Source organism: Musca autumnalis, unplaced genomic scaffold (genome assembly GCF_047663935.1).
Source record: "Musca autumnalis isolate F117 unplaced genomic scaffold, ASM4766393v1 scaffold_4, whole genome shotgun sequence".
Taxonomy (NCBI): domain Eukaryota; kingdom Metazoa; phylum Arthropoda; class Insecta; order Diptera; family Muscidae; genus Musca; species Musca autumnalis.
Window position 1 is genome coordinate 138,736,511 of NW_027411977.1, and position 25,077 is coordinate 138,761,587.

Below are 25,077 nucleotides of genomic sequence, written 5' to 3' on the forward strand. Positions count from 1 at the left end.
GTTTCCCATTGTACTACTATGACCTGGCGAGATTTCCTGCAATCAAAAATAGCTCCAGGACTTGGGAGCCTTAAAGGCCGCTTGACTATCGGCATATATAGTCACCGGTCCTATAAGGTTGCTTTTAAGTCTTTTTACCAATTCTGCTGTTTTCCTGCCTGAAAGTCGCTGGAGCTATCATTAAGCTTAAATGAGTTTTTGATTAATGTGTTCTGACAGTAAAAGTCACCGCCTGCGCCTTTCTCCATCTCCCTGTATTTATTGACATACCGCCCACAGGAGAGTTGCCTTAGCACAAAGGTCCCAACTTTGAAAAATTAAGGATACTGAGTCAACCCTGAAGTTGTTGGGCACTTAATCGCTTGCGCAACTCCTGTCATTTAGTTCTAGCTGACTATCAATTATTTTTAAATCTTTCGCATGTGCGAAATGTCTAAAAGCCGTCCTCGCAGTCTGAAACCGGATCAGCATATCCAGAAGTTGGAGATCCAAGATCACGTCCAAGGCGGCATGAGAAGTGCTTTTCATTGACCCGATAATCAGAATATACACAGACTTTTGCACGCTATTCCCAAGTGCTTGCCACCCGACAAATCCGCCGTAGGTTAAGAGAGATAGGATTACAGTTACATACTGCCAGTGTTAAGAGGGATAGGATTACAGTTACATACTGCCAGTGTACGGCTTGTGTGTGGTCGCAGTCACCAACTTTTCTCAATAGAATTATAAGCCCCGTAATTAGTATTCCTTTTCCATGTCAACGCAGGATTGTATCGAGGTATTTTGCTTCTGGAGAGTGTGCCAAAGCAACTCCAAAACTGGAGGCTTTCGCCTCGGGAGTTTTGCGTTATATGATGAAAAGTACAAATTTCGTCTCTTCTAGGTTGACCCAACGCCATTGTCATGGGCCCAGTTAGCCAGTGGTAACAAGGCACCTTGCATAAGTTCAGACAGGGTTGGGAACATTTTGGCCTATACTGCCACCATATTGGTTCTCAGCTGGTCAAAATACACATGAAATTCATCACTGGAAGTCAGAGCAGAGGTGAGCACCTTTTGATTAGTGGCTGTAAGATTTTGGAAATATTCGGCGCCCCATTTCATTAAGTATGGTCTGTCCCACCTGGAGCGGCACCCAAACTTCCAGAAAGAGATTCCACAATAAATGTTTACAACAAATCATGCGCATATCCTGTCAAATTGGGTAACGGCTGTATAGAAATGAAAACGATCCATGAAGCCCTTTAATGAGAAATACCCGAAGGAGTAGACCGACCAAGTCTATTTTACAGTTTGATCTAAGTATAAAACAAAAATACTACACGCTCAGCTTTTTAGTCTAATAACAATTCTTTCATTCAAATTGAAAAATAAGAACCTTAGTTTATTGATCCCCATTATATTTGAAAACACCAACCTCAAAAAAGTTTTTATAAAAAAAAATTAATTGATTAAAAGTAATAAGTTCTCGGATGATGCTATTAATTGCCAAAAACTCATTTGATTTTAAACACACAGTATAGAAAAATATGTCAAATTGTCATAAAGATAATACATACATACATATGGACATATTTATGATGTTATACGTTTACATACATATATCCAATAGAATGTAAACGTATCATGTATAAAATATAAATCTTTTCTCTTGAGTCAATGAAATGAAAGTAAATCAAAGTTGAGACAATAATATTAACAAATTTCCAAATAACTTGGCTAATAGCACATAGAACTTATTAGGAGAGTTTATGTTAGACAAATTTCTTTCGAAAAGTTGTCATGACAGTATATTACACTTAATTATGGGACACATTTCAATTGTATATATTCTCTTTTGTTTTGTGTTTTGCTTTAATGTAATTTTTCTAACTTTTATTCTTTTTTCTTACACTCTATTTTCAGCTTACATTTTGGATTCCACCGAAAAATCGGAAAATCTTACTTTAAATGTATTTTCTCAAGTCTACAAACGGATGTTACCATTGTCAAGGAAATTAATCGAACAATTATACTCTGATATTAAAAGGTAATTATTGTTATTACGTCCGTTATGTTCCACTTAAATGGTGTTTACAATTGAAGTAATTGCTTCCTCGCAATTGGAATGAAACACCCTCACATACTGGCAACAAATGTGTCCGCAATGGATGTGAGGTTAAATTGTTCTAGTTTAAAAAAAGGAATGCTAATCTGGATTATTGCCATGAGCTGTGATCAATATTTGTTAATCTATTCATTACTGGCATAGATTATATTTAAAGTATTTAATCTGTAATATAAATTAAATATACATATGTATGTTTATTTTTTTATAAATTAAATATAAAAATAAACAAGTAAGAAAAGTCTATAGTCGGACGGAGCCGACCATGGGATACCCTATACCACTATCCCTGGACAATAGCTCTCCACGGAACTTCTTTTCAATGATTGTGAAAATTTAATTATCAAATATCAGAGATGTAATGTATAATACTTATGACCAAAACCAAAAAGTTATCTAGCATGACAAAGACATTTTTGTAGCAGGAAAGGAAAATTAAGTTCACGTAAAATGTAATGAAACCCACTTATGTAGTACTGCTACTTCCGTTGTTTAACAGCTACGTTATTGAACTTTTTACCAATTTCACACAAAAGTTTTAGTCCATTTAACCCGCTAAGTATTATCTGATCTTCACGTTGGTTTGTACGCTTCTTCTTCATCAAAAACTCAAACTTTGTTTAAAATTTTGCGGGTTATTAATTGGTTAAAATGTTGTTTTTGGTCCATTTCATCCCCTGAACATTTCACGATCATCACCAAAAACTAATAATTTCTATTCTGGCCCGAACCCAACCTCTTTAGAAAATTCGTTACAATCGGTCCATAATTCCGGCTTTAAGCTTGTTTACAATTTTTAATGGACGGACACACATCGCTAAATCGCTTTATCTCGTAGAGATATGAATTTTGGCATACCAAATAAGGGGTCTAGGATGAATATTTCGTGGTGTTACATAAACTTTTGGAGAGACAATAAGTAGCATGGGATAAAAATGTGGTCCTCTACACAGAACCCATTATATATTAGGCAGTAGGCCCGTTATCTAGCAAACACTTTGTTGCAATTTACATCAGAGGAAAGGTCAGTAGTTTTTTTCCATATGTAGGCTACATTGCGAAATATATATGTCCTCAAGGAATTAAAATATCGACCAAAAATAAAATTTTTATATTTTTCATACAAAAGTAATGGTCCATTTCACCCGCTAAAGAATATCAGATCATCATTCAAAATTGTAGGCATCTTTTTCGACCTTTACTCTTATCCGGTGCAAAATTTCGTGACTATTGATGTATAATTGCGACTTCTAGCGAGTTTATTATTACACTACAAACAAATAACGAAATATATTAGGCTGTAACTCTGTTATCTGATCATGCACACCAACATAATTGGCATCAATTGAAAGGTCAAGCGTTCCACTTTCAAGTATATCTCACTTGTCCGGAATGTCACTTCCAGGAATTAAGATATAAGCTGTATATTAAAAAATTTCACAATTTTCACACAAAAGTTTTGGTCCATTTAACCCTCTAAATATTATCCGATCGCCATCTCAAATTGCAAGCTTCTCCTTTGTGATATACTCTTACCTTATTTAAAATTACGCGTTGATCGGACTATTATTGAGACCTACGGAGCCGCTAGAAAATTGGATAAATATTATGTTTTTGGTCCATTTCACCCGCTAAATATTTCTCGATCATCACCAATAAGAATAGGGATCTATTCTGATCTGAACCCGACCTCCATACAAAATTTCGTGACGATCGGTCCATAATTGCGGCCTGGAGCGTGTTTACAATTTATAATGGACAGACGGACGGACGGGCGGACGGACGGACACACATCTCAAAATCGCTTTATCTCGTCGAGATATGAAGATTGGTATACCACATTGGGGGTCTCCGACGAATATTTCGCGGTGTTACATGAATTTTTACCAAAACAAACTTATAATACCCTTTTCCACATTGTGGTATAGGGTATAAAAATAGAAAATAAAAAATAAAAAAGTGGACACAATGCCAATTTTATGAAATTGATATAACATATTTTCTTTTTATTTAATTCTTGTTGACTTGAACAGCTAACAAAAATGCCCCATTTCCATATCGTCACCATAAATGCCCGAAGACGTATCTCAAAAAAATCAAAATTCGTTTTTTGATAGAATCTAATACATAAGACTAAAGTGCAAAATTGCAAGCTTCTACGTTCAAAAATAACGATCCTATACAAGAAAATGCATTTCGGAGAATGGGATAACATTGCAGATTTTGTTGTAATGACGGATCCCAAAACCAAGCGTTTATGATTGATAATATCCCATATACTCGCCCTTATAAGATTGATATTCCATAAAAAAAGTTTTTCATTGTATAACGTTTTTTGCTTCTCCTGTAAAATTATTATTTTGTTAGTTACGTCTTTGGGCATTTATGGTGACGATATGTACAAGTAAGTCGTCATTACTTCAGTCCACTTCATTTGAACATATCAATTACTGAAAACTTAACTGATAAATCGATTATCATTAACATTCCCTCAATTTCACATCTCACTCTCTTCCTTTTCTTTCCATTTTGCTGCAGTACTATAAAATCAAGCGAGTCACCAGACAGCGTCAACACATTGGAGGATACCATACATCAGTTCTTTGTCGATTTATTTCCCGTTGCCTACCATCAAGTGGTACATTTGGACAAGCAAAGGAATGGTGAATTGCATGCGGATTATATTAATTGCTTGAAACACACATATGACGACATCCAACCCTTCGGTGATATACCCAATGAAATCAGTCGAAATTTAAGGCAAAGCATTCAAATGGTACACATTCTGATCAACGCTTTACATCAGAGTGCTGAAGTTTTGGCCGAGACAGATGAATTGTATGGTGCACATTTGACTGAAAGCTGCCAAAAGCATCTGCTACGAATGAGTTATTGTCCACGTTGTAATGGTTTCCAAAAGTCGCATGTTAAAACATGTTACGGTTACTGTGTGAACGTTTTGAGGTATGTAGGCAGAATGCAAATATGTATGTACAATCTAATGGTTATACATGCAGATGTATGTATGTATATCTACCATATTTCTTACAGTAAAGTGAACAATTTTCCAATTTTACTCAAGTGTTTACTTTTACTCTGTCTCTCTCTCTTTTTACACTTTAATATGTGTTTTTGGTTTTTATTTAATCTTGTGTCTTTCTTTCTTTCATTGACACAGAGGTTGTTCAGCCCAATATGCTGGTGTTTTAGATACCCATTGGTCTAGTGTGGCGAGTGGTTTGGAAAATTTAATGAATGTTCACATGAGTGCTGATGCTGGCATTGTTGCAGCAATTAAACAATTGGATATTAAATTACCTGACTCAATAATGAGAGCCATGGGACATGGACCAGAATTGGAAATGACGGTAAGCAGTTCGAAAAATTGAATTAAGTGGCAATACATGATCATTTTGCAAATGATTTAATGTTGAAAAGTTCTAGAGTTAAAAGGCTCTTTCTGGGAGTATGAACTTGTTGACAAAAATATGGATTTGTTACTCAAAAGTGTTGCGTAGGAGTTACCGGAAGGAATGGACCGATAAACGCCATCGTCGGACTATATCTATGATTGGGAGAAAATTTATGATATGCAATGTTTGGACCAACGCAGTATCTGATTCGAGAGTTGTCGAACGCACCAGCCACTACACATGTTGGCCGTAGGGGTTTTTTACAGATTTTGGGTCATTTTCTCAGGAAGAATGGACCCGCACCTAAAAAACTTGTACGGTCCTAATGGTACATGGCACCCGATACGAAAGGAGGTCTTAAACTGCTCTTTTATGTGTTAGAGGTACCCGAAGGGTTGAACCGATATAGTCCATATCCGAGGCTAATCTATGTCTAGTACACATAATACCATGTGCAATAATGTATGTTTACTCCCTTCGAGAGTTATCGTGCCAACCTTTAGCTAAAAGTGTTGAACTTTTGTGGGGAGGGGGTACCAGAGGGAGTACACCCGATATGGCCCATCTTCGAACTGGAGCTTAGTTTAGACAAAATATTACGAAGGCCAAATATTGGACCGAATGATGAGCTCCTGCCAGATAGACAGACGGACATGGCTAAATCGACTCCAAATTGTCTGAAACGGATGTCGTCCAAACATACTTGAGGTCTAAAACCATTATTTTGGTCGTTAGCATACAATCTAAGGGTATAAAAAGGACCCGTTATTTGTGGATATCGCAAATCGTGATCCTATTTTGATACTATTCTTGCTGCAAAGAATATTGAAAATATTGTGCCGAAACGGTTAATCCGTTCTAGAGTTATCGTGCGCTCCTGCCAGATAAACGGACGGACATATCTAAATCGACTACAAATTGTCTGAAACAGATTTCGACCAAACATACTTGGGGTCTAAAACAATTATTTCGATGAGTCACATTTTGTTCGTTAGCCTAAAATCTGAGGGTAAAAAAGGACCCGATATATACGGATACCGCAAATCGATATATACGGATACCTATTTTGAAACGATTTGCAGCAAGATTTTCGGAACATAAGATTCCAAATTATAACTAAGTTGTTAGGAAAACTCCGAAAAAAATATTTAAATAAACTCGGGAGGTAAAATTGTGTGGGAGCTATGGTAAAACGTGGAAATATATATTCAGAACTTTTAGAAGGGAAATTTTCTGGCCATTGGAAACCTTTAGTAACAAATTTTAACTGATTCGATTAGAAAATGTAGCTAAAGCTTTTAAAATATTTCAAATCTAGAGGTACCCGAAACTCGAAAAATACCAAATAACAGCTGATTTTTTTAGAAAATATGGGTGAAATCTTTGAAATATGAAAAATCCAAAAATATTTTGGATGACGGTTATATCAAAATGTGGGCTTAAGCCGACAAATTTTTTGTAAGGAAGTTTTCTGGCTTCTAAAAACTCTGAAATGTACATTGAATTTGGTTGAAAATGTTGTTGTTACAGTTATACGCATCCGTGTCTGTAGACTAACGAGGGTATATACACTTTGATACTCTTTCGGATACCTCCCACATAAAATATCAACGATTTTCGCAAAATGTATGGTAAGGACGTGTCTTGTATCGTTTTGAAATTGTTTGAAGCAGTTTGTTCATCGCGGCCCTATTACGACGCTTTTCGGGCGTAAGTCCTTACTTCCTAAGATAATGACCCAAAAGCACTAAAAACTCTTCCGACACCAACCAAAATAACTGATAATCATTAATCAGGACAGCGAGTTCTTTCGTACCGAATTGACCCGGCCAGCGTCAGCGCCCGGCATCAAATCTACGCTTCTACGTAATAGTACGTTTAGATTATGGTAGATTTAGCAAATCCAGTCGATTTAAGTTGTCATTTTCATGCAATGTATGTCAAATAAATCGAGATAATGCTCTTCAACATGTTATAAGTGTATAGTGTAACAGGCGTTTAAGTTTCTATATAGCTACAAAACAACAACTGATCAGTATCATAATTTACGAGTTGAGTATCTGATTTGGCTGAAACTTTGCACATCATAACATTTATTCAAAACGTACATCAAGTTCAAAGAAGGTCTGTATCGGACAGCACCTCTGGGAACAAACTTCACAAAAGTTTAACATTTTCGTTCAGTTTAAAGCCTGAACAGAGAAATATTTACCGAGAGCACTCTTTACGGTGCTGTTTACGGCGATATAAAGATATTCTCAAAAGCAAAAACCAAAGTGAACTATGTCGGTCCATTCCTCCATGAAAGTTTAACACTTTTGCGCTTTTATCCAGTTTAAGATCACTTCTCGGATAGTGTTAAAATAGTCGTTTCTAAAACATCCTCGAAGAGACAGAGGCTTCTCTCATATATGTAAATGAGTTCGCGCCTATTCATATTGGCTCAACGGTAGCTCCCTGACATTGTAATTTTTTTATGGCAAACCAATGTTTTCTGATATATGGGCACCGCAATGTGTCAATATTAACGCCATTCCTCGTACTGAAGGTGTTAATAGACTTTATTGTCTTTTCTACAATTTTTAAACATTCACATTTATACAGACTTGAAGTTCTCTACGGGTTCAATAATTGTAATTTGCAAATTCTTATTAGAAACAGTCACATTACCCAATGGATATTATGACGTGACGTTTATATCAATCAAATAAAAACACAAGTAAACCTCAACATTTCCAATGGAGTTCTCGTAGAACTTCCTTTTCTCGATGTTCCAGAAAACTGAAATAATGATATGAAATTCGAATATCAAATACTCACGATTCTTATAGTGTCGCCTAAAGAACTTAAGGTAGAAACACAATGACGTTTGTTGCGTGAAGCAAGCTCAAATTCAAGTAAATGAATAAAGACCAGGTACTACCTAATTCAAATGCGATTTTGGATTTCTTTATTCCTTTACACAAATTCAGGCTTGGATAAGCATGAATTTCTCATTGTGTTCTCACCTTTTAGGCCTGGGTACAAAAGCAGCCTCGCCTGCTTGCCTTGCTTGCTTCTGATAAAAGAATAAAAAAGAAAAGGGCAACCTAGTTCGAAAATTGGCTCGGCCTTCTTTATTCTTTTATCAGAAGCAGGCAGGCGAGGCAGCTTATGTACCCAGGCCTTTACTTCTATTGGGATACCCCCACTATATCCAACTCAGTATTTTCTTAACGTCACATTAAATTGTATAAAATATTCATCAGCAAAGCACAGACATTTGTTGCTCGTTTAAAACCAAGAACATTTACATATATATATATGTATTTATATACTTACAACCTTCCTTACAACAACAACAACTAAAGTTCAAGTAATGAATGTGTCGACATGGCTTAAATTATTAAGTAGGCAATGAATTAGTGAAAGTGTTACATAGCATTTCGTTTAACAAGCCCATTGCAAGAAGGATAATAAGTTCTACTGTTACCATTCTGAGTGGCATTGGTATATGTATACGTACATACACTGCCGCTCACTTGAATAGAACCCCCCTGCAAAATTTTTTTCAACCTCCATTTTTTCCGAATTATACAAGATATGAAGTTTATAAGTTTTATTATATTTCGCTTCATGTGTTTGGAGTAAACTTAGTCATTCATTTGCATTCAAATCAGGGTTTCGGAGTCGAGCCATTTTTCCTTCGACTCCGAGGGTAATTTCCTATACCATTAAAAATTAATAAAATTTGCTAAATTTTTCAACTTTTCCTATACTAGGACCCTATATGCTTATCTGTTCTTTTCTCTAAAACAATTTGTAATGCAATGCGATGTAAAATTGATGTTCCGTATTGAATCTGCTGAATCTTATATCAAAAAGAACAACAACAGCAGAAAGAATTTAGAAAGTTTCAGTAGATTTTGCCGAAATATATGTACGAGTATACCCTCAGATTATCAATTTAAAACAAAAACAAGTAAAAAAGTGTCAGTCGGCTTTGCCGACAGAGATATACCCTCAGCCTGTATATATTGAAATAATTTTTCCCAAAAACGTATGTATTTAGGGGTTTTAAAAATATTGGGAATTTGAATCGACAAAAATGTTCATTAGGATTAGAGATCAAAAGTTTTGCGGGGGAGATACTAAAAGGAATGGATCTACATTGACCATTATGGAAGAGATTTCCAGCCACTACATATGGTGCCATAGGGGGCTTTTACACCCTTCGGGATGTTTGCTCAAGAAGTATGGACTTGCCCCTGAAAAAACGTTTACGATCGTAATTGAGGCAGCGAATGCTAGTTGCTTCAACAAAAATCAAAGTGATTCGATAGCAGGTCTTAAAGTGAACTTATCCGAAATTTTGTGTGGGAGGTACCGGATGGAGTGGACAAATATAGTTCATATTTGAACTTGATCTATATCTAGTAGATATATTAGGATGTGTAAAGTATGGAGAGTTACCGTACGAACAATTTTTCCGAACATTTTTGAACTTTTGTGGGGGAGGTTCCTGAAGGAGTGGACCGATATGGCTTATCTTCAAACGTAAACTATCTTTGCACAAAATGTTACAAACGCCAAATTTTGGACCGAATCGGCAGATCCGTTCTAGAGTTATCTTGCGCTCCAACCGCCTCACACGGTGTCATACTCGTTTTTTGCACCTTTCAGGCGATATTCTCAGGAAGTATGGACACGCCCCTAATAAAACTTGAACCGTCGTATGGAGGGCGGTGAATACAAGTTGCTAAAACAAAAATCAGAGCGATTCGAGAGATGGCCCTAAACTGAACTTTTCCCAAATTTTGTGTGGGAGGTACCCGAAGGAGTTTACCGATTGAGTCCATATTGAAACATTTTGTAAGTCTGGTGCACACTTTACGATGGGCAAAGTATGGACCAAATTGGTTACTCCCTTCAAGGGTTATCGTGCGCACAAATTTTCCGAACATTTTCGAACTTTTGTGGGGGAGGTACCGGAAGGAGTGGACCGTTATAGCCCATCTTCGAACTTAAACTAAGTTTTGGGCAAAATATTACGAAAGCCAAAATTTGAACCGAATCGGTTCATCCGTTCGCTGCTGAATCGACTCCAAACTGTCTAAAACACATTTGGTCCAAACATACTTGGGGTCTAAAACCATTATTTCGATGAGGCACATTTTGCCCGTATGAAAGTGTATATACCCTCGTTAGAATAAATGCTGAGGGTATAACAAGTAGAACTGACGAGTTTGATTAATTTTTTTTGTACGTCACCGTCACATATCTTTTTCGTTTTATTTTGTCGAAATATGAAGATGGGTATGCCAACAGTAATTTGTTACTTACAGATTTTACGAAAGCGAAAATTTTTTGCTGACTCATTTTAAAGTACATGTAGAATAGAATATGTCGAACGGATAAAAATTAGCTGAGATATGAGCGTTAGAAAGAGAAAATTCATTGTGATTTGTATGTAACATCGAAGTTTGAAACACGGTTTTCTCAAAATAGCATTTTGGGATTATTATACGTATAAAAAGATTGTACTTAAGCAAGAGACTTTTTAAAAAAAATTTTGACGGATTTATGGCGAAAAAACTCTCAACTTTTTTAGGTAAAATCGAAATTTTGACTTCTACAGTTCAAATTTTTCTTAAATGCATATTTTTTAATTCGTTTCGCTTAACTACACGATTATTATGTTCTTAATGATCCCACAAAAACATATGCTGATCGGTTTATTCGTTTTCGAGCTACAGTGGTCACCGCAAACTGCTTTAGTAAAAACAGTGTTTCGTAGGTGGCCATTTGTCAGAAAACTGTGCAATATTTTTCAACAAAAAAAAAATCTGAAAGTAGCTCAAGGTATTATAAATCAGATGAAAACAATATCTTTTGGAAAAAATTGGTAGATTACTTGTAAAAATTCATGAAAAATTTCATTTTTCGTGCACGATAAGTGACCATAACCCCTTAATTGTGGGCAAAATAAACTTATAATACTTTTTCCACATTATATTGTGAAGTATAAATATGTGAGATCTAAAACTAGTATTCCAGAGTGTATATAAGTTTTGTCATAAATGTGATGGTATACTAAGAAATCGATTCATATTGAAAGATGCAATTATAATTCTATTGTCATGGAACATTACTGAATATAATAAATCCTTTGCTTACAAGTTTACTCATAGATTTCCTATAAAATGAATAAACGATTTATCAAAATTTTAATAAAGTTAATCTCTCTATCATAAAAAATAAAAATTCTTTTGATAAATGTAGAAAAAAACATTTTGCCCGGAGTCGGAGTCGAGCTTTTTTTCACGACTCCAGGCTCCGACTCCGACTCCAGCAAAATTTGCTAGACTCCGACTCCAGACTCCGACTCCGACTCCGAAGCCCTGATTCAAATCCAATTTGTATAAGAATTATACAAGGAAAACAAAATAAAGTCAAAAATTGAAGTGAAAAATTTGGCTCATTTGAATAGAACCCCCTTTAAAACTTGGGAATACAGAAAGATTGTATTATAATATCGATGCATATTCACTCTATATTGAAAACGAAATACTTTCAGTAATATTCAGTAAAAGAATATCCCTCCTGGTTAAGGATACACCTGTATAACTTGCTTTGGCAAGGATTCTTTAAATAATCAGGTGTAATGCCCAACAAAGCTTGCTTTTTCTTTCAACAAGTTTATTTTGGGTAGCGTACTGTCTCCTGTAGTCGTACGTTTTACGCATAAGACATTCCCACAAATTTTAGAGAATATTTACCACTGTAGAATATGGCGGCCCCAGAAGGATATCCGCATTTCTTTTCTAAATTTTAAGTTTCGATGACTCGAAGTGTACAAATGTTTATAAAATCGTTATGAAATTTCCCCTCGGGATATCCGAAAATGCTTCTCACTATTGGAAATGCCTGTTTTAGAACTCCTTTGTACATTGTTGTGCGCATTTTGGGTGAAAGAAATTGACGTCCAAGTCCTTCATAATTAGTAAGGACTCTCCTCATTAAGTAAACAGTTGCATAACTATATAACCATTTTTTTGGCGCCTATTGAATGGAAGAACATCTTCTAAATTTTTACTCAAGCTATGAATGTGCTTTTATGGTGCTGGAATGTATTACTAATTATTAAGGACATGGGCGTCAATTTTCTTCATCCTAAAAGCCCACGCCAACTTATAAAGGAGTTCTGAAACAGACATATCCAGTAACTAGTAACATTTTTGGATATCAGGAGTGGAAATTTCATCACAATTTTATAAACTTTTGTACACTTCGAGTCATCGAAACTTAAATATTTGAAAAGAAATGCGGATATCCTGGAGGGTTCGGCATATTCTACGGTGGCAAATATTCTCAAAAAGTATGGGAATGACTTATGCGTAAAATATACGACTAAAGGAGACAGTAAGCTTCCAAAAATAAACTTCTTGAATGAAAAAAGCAAGCTTTGCTAGGCAGTAATCCTGATTATTTAAAGAATCCTTGCCAAAGCAGGTTATACGGGTGTATCCTTAATCAGGAGGGATATAATTTTACTGAATATTGCTGAAAGTACTTCGTTTTCAATATAGAGTGAATATGCATCCGATATTCTAATACAATCTTTTTGTATTCCCAAGTTTTAAAGGGGGGTTCTATTCATATGAGCCAAATATTTTACATCAATTTTTGACTTTATTTTGTTTTCCTTGTATAATTCTTATACAAATTGGATTTGAATGCAAATGAATGACTAAATTTACTCCAAACACATGAAGCGAAATATAATAAAACTTAAAAACTTCATATCTCGTATAATTCGAAAAAAATGGAGGTTGAAAAAAATTTTGCAGGGGGGTTCTATTCAAGTGAGCGGCAGTGTAATTGCACATGCAGGTGTAAATTTGTAAGCATAACTATTTAAAATTTTAAGGAGATATTAAAAGAAACTTGATTTTAAGTTGCTTTTCTCACATTTCAAATGTTAGAAATGAGAAAGTAATACCCCGGGTACACTTAACCAGATTAGCCCAGTGGATTTGGGTTTAAAATGTTAATTCCATAGCGCAAACGTCAAATAAATCTTCATTAAGAAGGTTAACCCTGCAAAAGGCTATAATATAAACATGGCCTAACCCCCTGTTTTTGTAAAAAAAAATTATTCTTCTCACACGAATTGTCAAATTTTGTAAATCGATTTACTCGCTTTAGCGCAAATGTAGAGGAATTCTTAGCTGTATATAGAACGGGTATACGAAATGTTAGGCATGTATGTCTTCTGGGGATGCCTAAATTATTACGAATATAGACGAACGAACAAAAATAAGTTACAAAAACAGGGGGTTAATCTATTTGAAGTTGATATTTATTAAAAATTATTTCATTTTGCATAACAAATTTGGTCTGTTTCAGATCTGCGAGAATCTACTAATTTTTAATATTTTTTCCGATAACATAAAGGAAAAAATGTTATCGTAGTAAAAAATAGTAGCTTCTTGCAGGTTATGGAACAGAGCAATTATAGACACTTGCAATTATAAAAAAAATTCTTAATATTCTTTTAATAATTAATTAATTTGGAATTTCTTCTTATTTTAGGTTAAGAAAACCTGTGGCACACCCAAATTGTTGCCCTCCAAAGATATCGATAGTGAAATTAAAACACCCATATCTCACTATATTAAAAAGATAAATCCAGTTGAACCTGAACTATTGCATTTCTCATCGACCATTGATAAATCCAAAGATTTCTATTCAAACATAGTCAATAAGTAAGTAACAATATGAACATACATTTTCGAAAATATAGCAATAAATGAGAGAAAACTTCCACTTCCTTCTTTCGCCACACTTTCTTTCCACACTTTTACCAAAAATATATACATATGTATACATTTTAGCAGTTACAAAGACACATGAAAGATTTTAGCAAATCTTAAAAGTCTAAATTTTTTAATATTTGCCTGAAATCAATTAAAGAATTCTCCATACAAATATGAAATATGTAAAATAATATAATATGATGTGCAGGGTTTAAAAGCCAGCATCTAAAAACATTAGCATTAGCTGTACCCTTCAACTGCTACACAATATTGACACACACGGCTAAACAAGCAACCGAACGCATATTTATTTTTGTACATTTTTGCTTATTTCGTTTTTTACGCCTAATCTTTTTTGCGTTAGGCATAATCAACAACCACGCTACATATTTAGCAGTCGGCTGACCATTCTTCAGAACGAATTAGCATCCCAGGGTGGTTTTTTGATTAGAGTTGCCAGCGCAGTAATAAAAAAGGTGTCATTTAATGTCAAAATGCCTCCATCATATAGTAGAACCTAAAGAATACTAATGATTATTGTTTAAAAATAAAAAAAATATATATTGATCAGCTTCACTAAAAATTCACATGTCCTTTGAACGAAAAAGTGGAATTAATTATATCGTGATTTTCAATGCATTACACTGGTAACCCTGATCTCAAAAACAATTGCTTGCTAAAAACATGGCTAAGCCGCTGAAACTTTGTTGCTTATTCTCTTTTCTGATATGTGTTGATCATGTGTGCTGCAAAATATGAGTATGCGTGTGCGAAGCTTTTTTATGAAAGCGACAATATCAAATAGCATCAGCATCGCTAGCAATATTTTTGTGAAATTTGTTGCTACATGTTGCCGTTGTTCATTGTTGCTAAACATATTTCGAAGAAATTTTAGCATGCAAAGCTGCAAATATTCGATGCTTTTGCTAATATGGCGTTAGCATTTTAAACCCTGATGATGTGTCCTTTATCCCATTTTATTAGCCGCCTTTTTTAAAAACTAGTGTAGTTTTTTACATATTGAAATTTGTACATACATGCATTATGCAGCTTTACGTTTTATTTTGGCAATTTTGTAATTGTAACTTCCAATTTTAGAGAAAATCTCTTTTATAACGCAAACATATATTGGAGTTAGAATGGCACCACCAAAAAATATTACATTCTCAATGCAATCGCGGCAACTAACACACTGGCTACAAGCCTGCAAAGAACAACAATATACTGAATAGATTGCGATAAATTATAAATTTCCGAATCTATTAATTGAATTTACCTCACAACTCCTCTTTGTATAGGTTTCCGCCTGTCCAACAAAGATATTGTGTATGAAATCTTTAATGTTGACAATAATTTTAGTTAACATAATTCCAAAATTTGTACGAAAAACTTTTGGAACAATTTTATTATTTTTTGAAATTTTTGTAAATTTATTTATTTGTTTTTAAATGCAATGTCAAAAAATATGACCCTATTTACATTACGCAATTTCAAAGTATATTCAATAAGGTGGAAGTTAAAATCAGCTTACTATTATTTGGTCTGTTCCAAAACTGCAAGAATCTACTAATTTTTACTAATTTTTTAGGTATTATAAAGGAAAAAAATAGCTCTGTTCCAGAACTAAAAAGTTTTTACAATTTTTACCACTTTTACACATTTTGCGTTCCCGTACACAAAATTTATATGAAAATTGTTTACGACTTTTACAACTTTTACCATGGTACAATAAGGAAGGTAGAACAGGTTCGAAAAAACGATAGAAATTCAACCCTACACGTATGCCCGCTTCCTGTCAGAATTGTTATACTGGCATATGCAACAGGTTGCCTTTGTTTGTTTGATACTTTTTGTCATTTTATCCAATTGTTTAAAACAGCGCGAAAATGAATGAAACACAAATATTTGTTTTCACATATACCTCGAAACACTGTCAAAAACTTATTTTCAACTTAAGTTTGATAAATATATTCTACAACGGCTCTGTAATTAACGATTTCATTGCAATTAATTTTGAATCTAATTTGAAAACATTTTTAATATTTTTCAAAACAAACACATACACACACAAAATATAAACTTCAAATAGACAAAAGTCGGTCACACTCAGAAAAAAATTGAAATCAGATGTGAGCTCTGTTATACCTTTCTATTTATACCATGACTTTTACGACGTTTACCACTTTATAAAGTACGGGAACAGCGCATATGTTATCGTAGTAACAAATTTTAGATTCTTGCAGGTTCTAGAACAAAAGTAGGGCTTCAAAGTAGGAATTTTTAAATCACATAAAAACTTTGCAATGTTATTAATAAACTATTTTCGTTTTTTTTAGCGTTTGCGATGATGACGAATTTCAACGAAACGATCGTCATTGCTGGGTAGGAGATCGTATTAGTGATTACACTCAAATTATAATGACACCTGGCGCCGATACACAACGCTATAATCCTGAAGTACCTTATGAGCCTACAACTGAGCCAACTAAATTACACGAATTACTAGATAAATTGTTGAAAATACGTAAAAATCTAGATACAGCGGTAAGTGTTGCGTTGTGACCAGCCAATCGAGAACAATTTCTTAACATTTTCCATCTCTGAAACCTCAATTGCAATAACCCCATTTTCTTTTTCACTTTTAGATGCCATCTACTCCGAGAACAATCAACGACATTCAAAGTGATATGGCTGGTCATGATGACGAAGGATCTGGTCGCATAACTGATGATGTAGATGATGAAGAATATCGGTTACAAGGGTCTGGTGATGGATCTGGAGACGGTAAGTTTTCCCTAACAAGTACACAACACATTCACATCATTCGATTAATATATTTCTATCTCCATTTTAGGTGCCACATCCTTCCCCGTTGATCCACGCTCCGATAATAATGAAGGCAATGAAATTACACCACATGAACCATCTAATTCACCGGCCAGTACAGTATCCTCGGCGATGAGTTTAGCATCTTTAACTTGTCTACTACTAGTCATACACCATACATTATTAGCAACGATACGATTTTATAAACTTAATTTAAATTAAATGAAAACAAAAAAAAAACAAAAGCAACAACACAAAAACACACACAACACACACGTTAAAAATACTGATGCTGCTGCTGCAACATGCAACACAACAACAACAAATCCAAGGGTGCAACTCTGTTTTATAAATTATGTAGTTATTATATAATATAAATAAATCTATAAATGTATGTACGAATACGAAAGAATGAAAGAAAGAGAAATTAAAGAAAAACTCAACTAAAAATGAAAATAAATAATAAAATAAAAATTAATTAAACATGAAACAAAATACGAATTATATTGTATACAGCCAGGATAGCAGACTACTAATACAACAAAAACAAAACGATAACAAAAAACTTAAATACATATCCATATGTATGTATGTATGGATACAAAGTTGCTCTTAATGCTCTTAGAGTAAAATAAACAAATGTAATGTAATGCGAGATAATTTTCTTTAAAAAGAAAATATCTCAGGAAAAATGCAAACTGAATTCTCAAAGAAATATCGCCAAACTACTGCACATCTATAAAATAAAGCGAAAGGTGTAAAGAAATATATTAAAAGTACAAACCACATATGGAACAGCTTGTTTAGTTTATAGGGTAGCCGAGAAGTAACTGTGAATTATTAATAAATTGAAGCTACATTAAATCGCATTGCATAAAATTGAGTGAGAATTTTTCATTAAAAGCAGATTTTGCTTTGGGAAACATCTTCACAATTAAGGCAATTGGCTTCAATTCAGTTCATACTTAAATATATGGGTTGGTAAAGAATGTTAATGCAAAATGTTGGCAGTTTTTCACTTTTGTTGGACATATTTTATCCAACAATAGAGACATACATACATATATTATGATTAATTTCAATACCAAAAATCGTTATCCAACGAATTAAATATTTTTCACAAATGGAAAAAGAGGACAAAATTCACTATGTTCAATTAGTTAAAAACTTATATATTTTGTTGTCTAAAAATACAAAGAGGGATTTTACCAAAATTTAAAGGATTTTTTGGCGACAAACAACCTCACTAACTAAAGTTTTGCTTAGGGGTAGTTTGCACTATATGTAAATGTCATATGACATGAAATTTTCCCTCGTTATATTTTTGCTAATATGAGCAATATTGGAGATTTTCTTTACGCCATTTACTCTGTGCGTCCACACCATCAAAAATATAATAGAATTACGTCTTCACGTTGCCTGCGTGGGTAGATATGGAATGTTTTTATTTCGTGTCATATGACATTGATATATAGTGTAAACTGCCTCTTAACTAGGCGTTTACACCAAACAGTTTGTCTTCAAATACAACTCTAATTTACTAACACATACATAAATTTGTCGGCTGTGTCCCAGCTGTCCATCAATTTTTCACACACAGCCGGGTTAACAATATTTTGTGAAAAAGAAGTGAGATGATAATTCAAATGTGTGGAAAACAAAATAATATGTACAAAAACAAAATATGAGAACAGAAAACAAAAAGAAATCTATGATTTTCATTCATAATTTTACAACTGTTTTTGCAGTTGTCTGGACGCCTATATCACAGAGGCAAGTTTTGGGTTTTTGAAATCAATACATGAAATCAACTGTTCTGTCTTTTGTAAACGCGAGGTTAGGCATAACAAGTTCAGATATAATGATTATTGGATTATTAACAGAGATGTACACTGAATAAATTTCAACAATTTGCTTACATTAATGAAATTTCTACGTCCTTTAGAATTTGTTCGCCTCACTCTCCGTAATGGGCATTTTTAGACATATTTTATTTTTTATTCGCAAAAGTTCATATTTTGTCCAGAAACAGACTTTTGAAATAAAATAAAAAACTAATTTCTAATGCTCTGTGTATTGACCAATTCTCATTCTCACGTCGAATCGTGGTTAAAGCAAATAGCGTTTAAAAATTAATTTAGTTCCTGTTTATAAAGAGCTAAATTTAACGACACCAAGTTTCGAGGTGGCATTTTTGCCTTTATTAGTTATATACGTTTACACCTATGTCACTGTAGGCGTTCGAGTTGACACCGATATCTTCCCATTCTATTATTTTTTCGAAGAAGTCTTCTCTCAAACACACCGTGGCACTTTCTACCATGTTCTTACAGTTACACTGTGCAACATTTTTAAGTTAATTTTGCAAACAATTTGAGCTGAGGATTTTTTGAAAGTACAGACCCAAACGACAAAAACCCTAGTTGGATTTTGTTGTGTCAGATCCAACTTGGATTTTATGGCCCCATCTAAACATGGTTAAATATTGACTTTTTAAAGCAATTCTGGGCTATATCTCTGAAACCTATGTGAATCATGATCTGACCTCTGAAGCAAATTTGTAGATAAGGGCAAGAATAAAATATTTGTAGAAATAATGAACTCGGAAAGCTACATTTATTGCCTAAAATTTTGTAAAATATCGAAAATTTCCATAATTTGTATACATTTCGCACCGTAACTCCAAACCCGTTAAATTTTTCTAAACTCTCAACTCTTCAGAACATGTCATTGTTGTAAAATGCCTCAATTACGCTGTTTTCAGTTTATTTTTTCAACGACTATTAATAAATATTTCAATAATGTGGGGAAATCCGAAATTCGAGAATAAACTGTTGGTGTGAACTGTGTTTGAAATACGTGTTGTAAAAGTGATGATGCAAAATACCGTTGAAACAACATGAAGTAAGCATTTTAGAGTTTCAGAATGTTCTTAAGAATTGCTGAGAACTTTATTTGAAGATTTTTGCAAAAGTTTGCTTTGTTCAACTCTCGATAGTTTAGCTGATACTGATCAGAATTTCAGAAATTATGTAAAATTTTCTATATTTAACGATTTTGATGCCCTAGATCGAGTTTTTCTAATGTAGTCCGTTCAAAAGATCAGTTTTACTAGTTAAGGGCTACAGTAGGGCCCGATAAATGAAAAAACTGTAGTTTTAGCCCGGTTTAGATGAGGCCATAAAATCCGAACTGTATCTGACAGAACAAAACCCTATTTGTAGTCTCAATATGTACTTTCAAAAATGCATACTAGAAGTTATTAGCATTTTCAGTGTTGCATTGTGGGTTCCTATTTGGCTTTTGTATTTCATCTTTGAACGAGACTGGAAAGAATATCTATTTGTGGTCCGAAAAGAATATTAATTAGTTAATTAGGTACTATTATAACTACATGTAACATATTCTCTAACCAATCCTATTACACAGATCAATATTTGCAATAAATTAAAATTGTAACTGTTTCACCATTGGAAATAATGGGAGTTATTCTGAAAAAAAATCCCGTTAGTTTTGTCCCTTTGCCGTTTCAATTTTACGGAGAGTGAGAAAATTCATGTTGAATTTTCATTCAGAAGTACACCAAATGAGTGTTGATATCACAGTCCATTGCAAAAGTTATCGTTCAACTAGCTGTAGCCTTGGCGAAGGCCTCAGTCTTCATATCTACATAACTGAAAATAAATAGATGAATTAATCTTATTTGACAGTTGTTTGTAATACATTTTATTCCAAATACATCAAAGCCAAAAAGAGTGTGAGAGAAAGCTGATTATTACAAAAGTGAGCACAGTAGAAACGTACTCTAATGAGTACTTCACACGATATGTTATTTTACATACATATGTGTTGTCATTTAGCATATTCATTTTGTATATAAAAAGTGACAACTCATATGTAAAAAACATATCGTGTAAACTACCCATAACAATCTTATCAATGCGACAGGGCACGAAATGTTAATAGTTTTCCTTCTTTGCTAAAAAAAATCTTTTTCCAATCTTTATGCAATGTGATCTAATTCGAGCAAGTAATGCAGCTGTAAAGGTTTAGATTAGTTAAATCTAATTAAAAGATTAATCAGTGTTCTAGTGTGGTTTGACAAAACATAAATATGAATTCCAAAGGGCTAAAACGATGACATTTTGAGTACGTTTTCACTGGCGTTTATTCAAATTATAATGTATTATAATTCTAACTAAATAATTTATTATAATTATAATTTGACCTAAAATTATGAAAACATTTGGCAACCAAATCAAGATAGAACCATAATAAGCGCCAGTATAAACATTAGGGTTATGACTTTTTTACAACCTCATATCCCTGTATCATAGCGTGATGAGTTTTGCCATAAGATTAAATAAAATCTTAATTATAAGGTGATTCGGTGAAAAAACCTCACGCACAAAATGATTTTAAAATTTGAATTTATCAAAATTATGGACAATTTTTTGAAGTCACTGAAAACAGATATATAATTGAAAATAAACTTTAGAGTCACATGAGATAATTAAAATGACATAAAATTTATTTCTCACTATTTTTCTTCAATTCTGAGAATCGTAAAAATGTCGTAAACGCTTTTATTCAAAAATATAATTTTTTAACAAAAAACAAAAAATTTTAAATTTTTCCAAAGTGACTTTTTTCGCGACTTTTTAATATTTGAATGAAATAAACGTTATTATAGTTATTAGTAGGCTTATATTTATTCATTCGTGCAACAAAAAATAATTTTTTGAAAAAAAATTTTTTTTTCATTTCATATATTTTTTAAAAAAATTATTTTTTTAAAATCGATTTGTGCGTGAACTTTTTTTATATTTCAAGGAAATAAACGATAGCATAGTGATTAATAGGCAAAAGTTCATTCATCCCTGCTACAGGAAATCATTTTTGAGGAAAAATGTCAAAAAGTCATAACCCTAATAAACATGCTCTTATAAAGAAAAGAGTTTTTTATTTACTCTTATTCCTTCAAAAAGTAGAGATTGCTTTAAAGTTTAACTATCAATACATCCAAAAGATTTTGGAAGTTGAATTGATTTATGGTTGATATTTTTCTTCAGCATCAAACAATAAACACAAATCACATACATAGATCACAATAGTGTGCCATAAACCATACATTAAATAACATATTGGATAAACACAAATCAATACAATCATTTTGTTTCAAATTACTCAATGCTCAATTAAAAAATGCAAACTTCATGATCATTGTAGAAATTAAAATAAAATATTCAAAACAAAATCAAGTAAAATTGTTCCTTTTTTTAATAACAGTAAAAACAATCTAATAAAAAAAAGTAAAAACAATATAATAAAATGAAAAATAATATCCTTAATAATAAAATGAAAAACAATATCCTTACATAAATATATAATAGAAGGGTTTCAGTTTTCTTTCTTAAAGCACAAATATCTATTCAAAATCCATTTATTACATACACAGGTGTATAGAAGATATGGTATTTATAACATGGCAATAAGAATGTATTTATACTGGCGCTCATTATCATGATAATGACTCTGAAAACCGAATCGACTCGATTACCAGAATCGAAAGGTTATATATTCGTGATACCTTTGGTGGTATATATAGTTTTACTTATTTCAATAATATTATTAAAATAATATTTTTAAAATCCATTTTCAGTTTCTATAAAATATTCACCAAAATTCGAAATACGATTTCGATTTAAGGGAAAACGAGTCGAATCGCTTTTCATCACATACATATCTTGAAGTTGATTTGTGTGGTATATATTTTCATACTATTTATATCAATATACTAATGTTTATCGTGGTAAATAATGCTAATTTTATGTAAGTTCTATAATGTTCTATAATATTGCTAATGTAATAGTAAATTTACATTTACGAAATCCACTCGATTTCGACTGTCGAATCCATTGCTTAAACGTCAAATGAAATCCAGGAATTGACAGTTGATATCGACTGGATTTCGTAAATTTAAACAAAGCATAAAGCCCATTTTTCACTTGCACTTAAAACAGGTGTTTGGGGAGTTTACGTCATTTATTTGACAGATATTGTATGGAATTGACAACTTAAATGATGCATGTTTTATAAAACATGTTAAATGTAACGTGCGTTTAAGTTCTATAAAATATAAAACTCATTGGCAATATCCTACTACAGACTTCAAGGACAGTATGAAATAACATTTATAGTACTGCTTTTTATTACGATAAACCGTTCTATTTCTATTCATTTCACATTATACATATGTATGAAAACACATGTGAAATAAATCAAGATGGAGTCGTTTTCATGATGATCGGACGATATAAATGTAATTTAGGAACTTGATATCCCTTTCAAAACAAGCATTACCTAAATCCTATAAAAGTGTATAATTAAAATAAATGAGGCCCAAGTCTATTCATTATCTTAAAAAAAAAACAAATTAAGTTAGGCTACGTTAGCATCAGAGCTTATTATTTATCATAATAATTGCTCTATATTATTTTATTTGACGTATTTGCATATATATTTCCAAACAATTTACATCAAATAAATAAGATAGAGATGTTTAACACGATACTAAGCCCTAGTGTAACTGGCATTTAAATGTGTATAAATCAAAACAAAAACTAATATAAAAACACTAAAAATTGATGTACGTAATTAAAGAACTGAAGTTTACTATTAGTAATTAAAAAGAGAAAACAAAAAACATAAAATAACAACAAATTCAAAACATATGAAAGAAATGTATAGAAGACTAACAGCTTTATATCCCATTGAAAAAGAGGTGAGAAAACCCTCTAAATTTGTACATTACAATAAAAAAACAGGGATGCTCAATAATTAGAAATATATAAAAAATATGGGTTAATTCTTAAATGAAAAAAATTAACATAGTTACCTTATTACTTGTCTTCACTAAATTTGTTTCTAAGAGTACATTTATATTAGTGCTAATTATCAAGACAATGACTATCTTGATTTGTTTGACAGATGTTTTAAGATACTCGCAACTCATGTTTATACTATGTTTACATTTACGAAATCCACTCGATTTCATCTGTCAATTTCTTTGTGTATACGTCAAATGAAAACTCATCTGAAATCGATTGGATTTCATTTGACGTTTGAGCAATGGAATTGACAGTTGAAATCGAGTGGATTTCGTAAGTGTAAACATAGTATTATATTATTCCACCATACATGGTACAATAATTCATAGGTAGGCCAGGTATGAGAATCGCCAAAAAATACAACCCTGTCGCTATGGCGTAAAACGTCAAAATTGTTTTGATGAATGATAACGGATGAGTAAACAAAGAAGAAGAAGAACGAAATGTTGAAATGAAAACAAAACAGAGTTGAATTTTTTGATCAATAATAAATATCAACTCTGCATGTCAACACGGTTTTGCCAGATTAAGCCATAACAAAAAAAAATTGTAATCAGCTGTTAGCTGTGGCCTACCTAAGAATTATTGTACCATGCCACCATATTTTATTTCTTCGTTACATATGAATCTTATGATATATCTAATAGTCGGTAATCATTCAAAGCATTGTATTTTCCTACAATGACGTCAATATAGTCGAGGTACTATTTATAAATGAAGTACCCGCTATAAAAAAGTATTTATAATCGATATCAAGCACGTTTACCATATAAATTCAAACCTTATGCGGCGATACCAATTGATATGAGAGAAGACCCCTATTGCCTCCTACAAAATGTTGTGGGAAGATATTTTTTAACTCCTTTTGAGTTACTGCAGAGGTATTTCAATTACCAATATTCATATAATTTCACTTTTTGACTAATTTAGCAAAAAACGTTACTCCTTCGACAAAAATTTGGATGCGTCATAGTGTGAACATTTAAGAATTTAACTCAAAACATCCCCATTTACAATCAATGCTCAACAATGTTTCAAGTGTT

General features: G+C 32.9%; 1 protein-coding gene and 1 long non-coding RNA gene across 3 annotated transcripts in view; one reads left to right on the forward strand and one right to left on the reverse strand.

The window, feature by feature from the left end:
* LOC141401500 (uncharacterized) overlaps positions 1–15,872 on the reverse strand; it is a 235,561-nt gene extending 219,689 nt beyond the window's left edge. For both annotated transcript variants that reach the window (XR_012412387.1, XR_012412388.1), the window contains exons 1-2: positions 15,595–15,872; positions 15,356–15,522 (exon numbers count right to left, since the gene is read on the reverse strand). This is a non-coding gene — a long non-coding RNA (uncharacterized lncRNA). The remainder of the gene's footprint in view (positions 1–15,355; positions 15,523–15,594) is intronic.
* dally (division abnormally delayed protein) overlaps positions 1–17,639 on the forward strand; it is a 284,242-nt gene extending 266,603 nt beyond the window's left edge. The window contains exons 3-9 of the mRNA XM_073981790.1: positions 1,906–2,029; positions 4,646–5,071; positions 5,286–5,475; positions 14,095–14,267; positions 16,655–16,862; positions 16,964–17,102; positions 17,173–17,639. Of these exons, the coding sequence (XP_073837891.1) occupies positions 1,906–2,029; positions 4,646–5,071; positions 5,286–5,475; positions 14,095–14,267; positions 16,655–16,862; positions 16,964–17,102; positions 17,173–17,366 (1,454 nt within the window). The 3' untranslated portion in view covers positions 17,367–17,639. The remainder of the gene's footprint in view (positions 1–1,905; positions 2,030–4,645; positions 5,072–5,285; positions 5,476–14,094; positions 14,268–16,654; positions 16,863–16,963; positions 17,103–17,172) is intronic.
* The last annotated feature ends 7,438 nt before the right edge of the window (positions 17,640–25,077 follow it).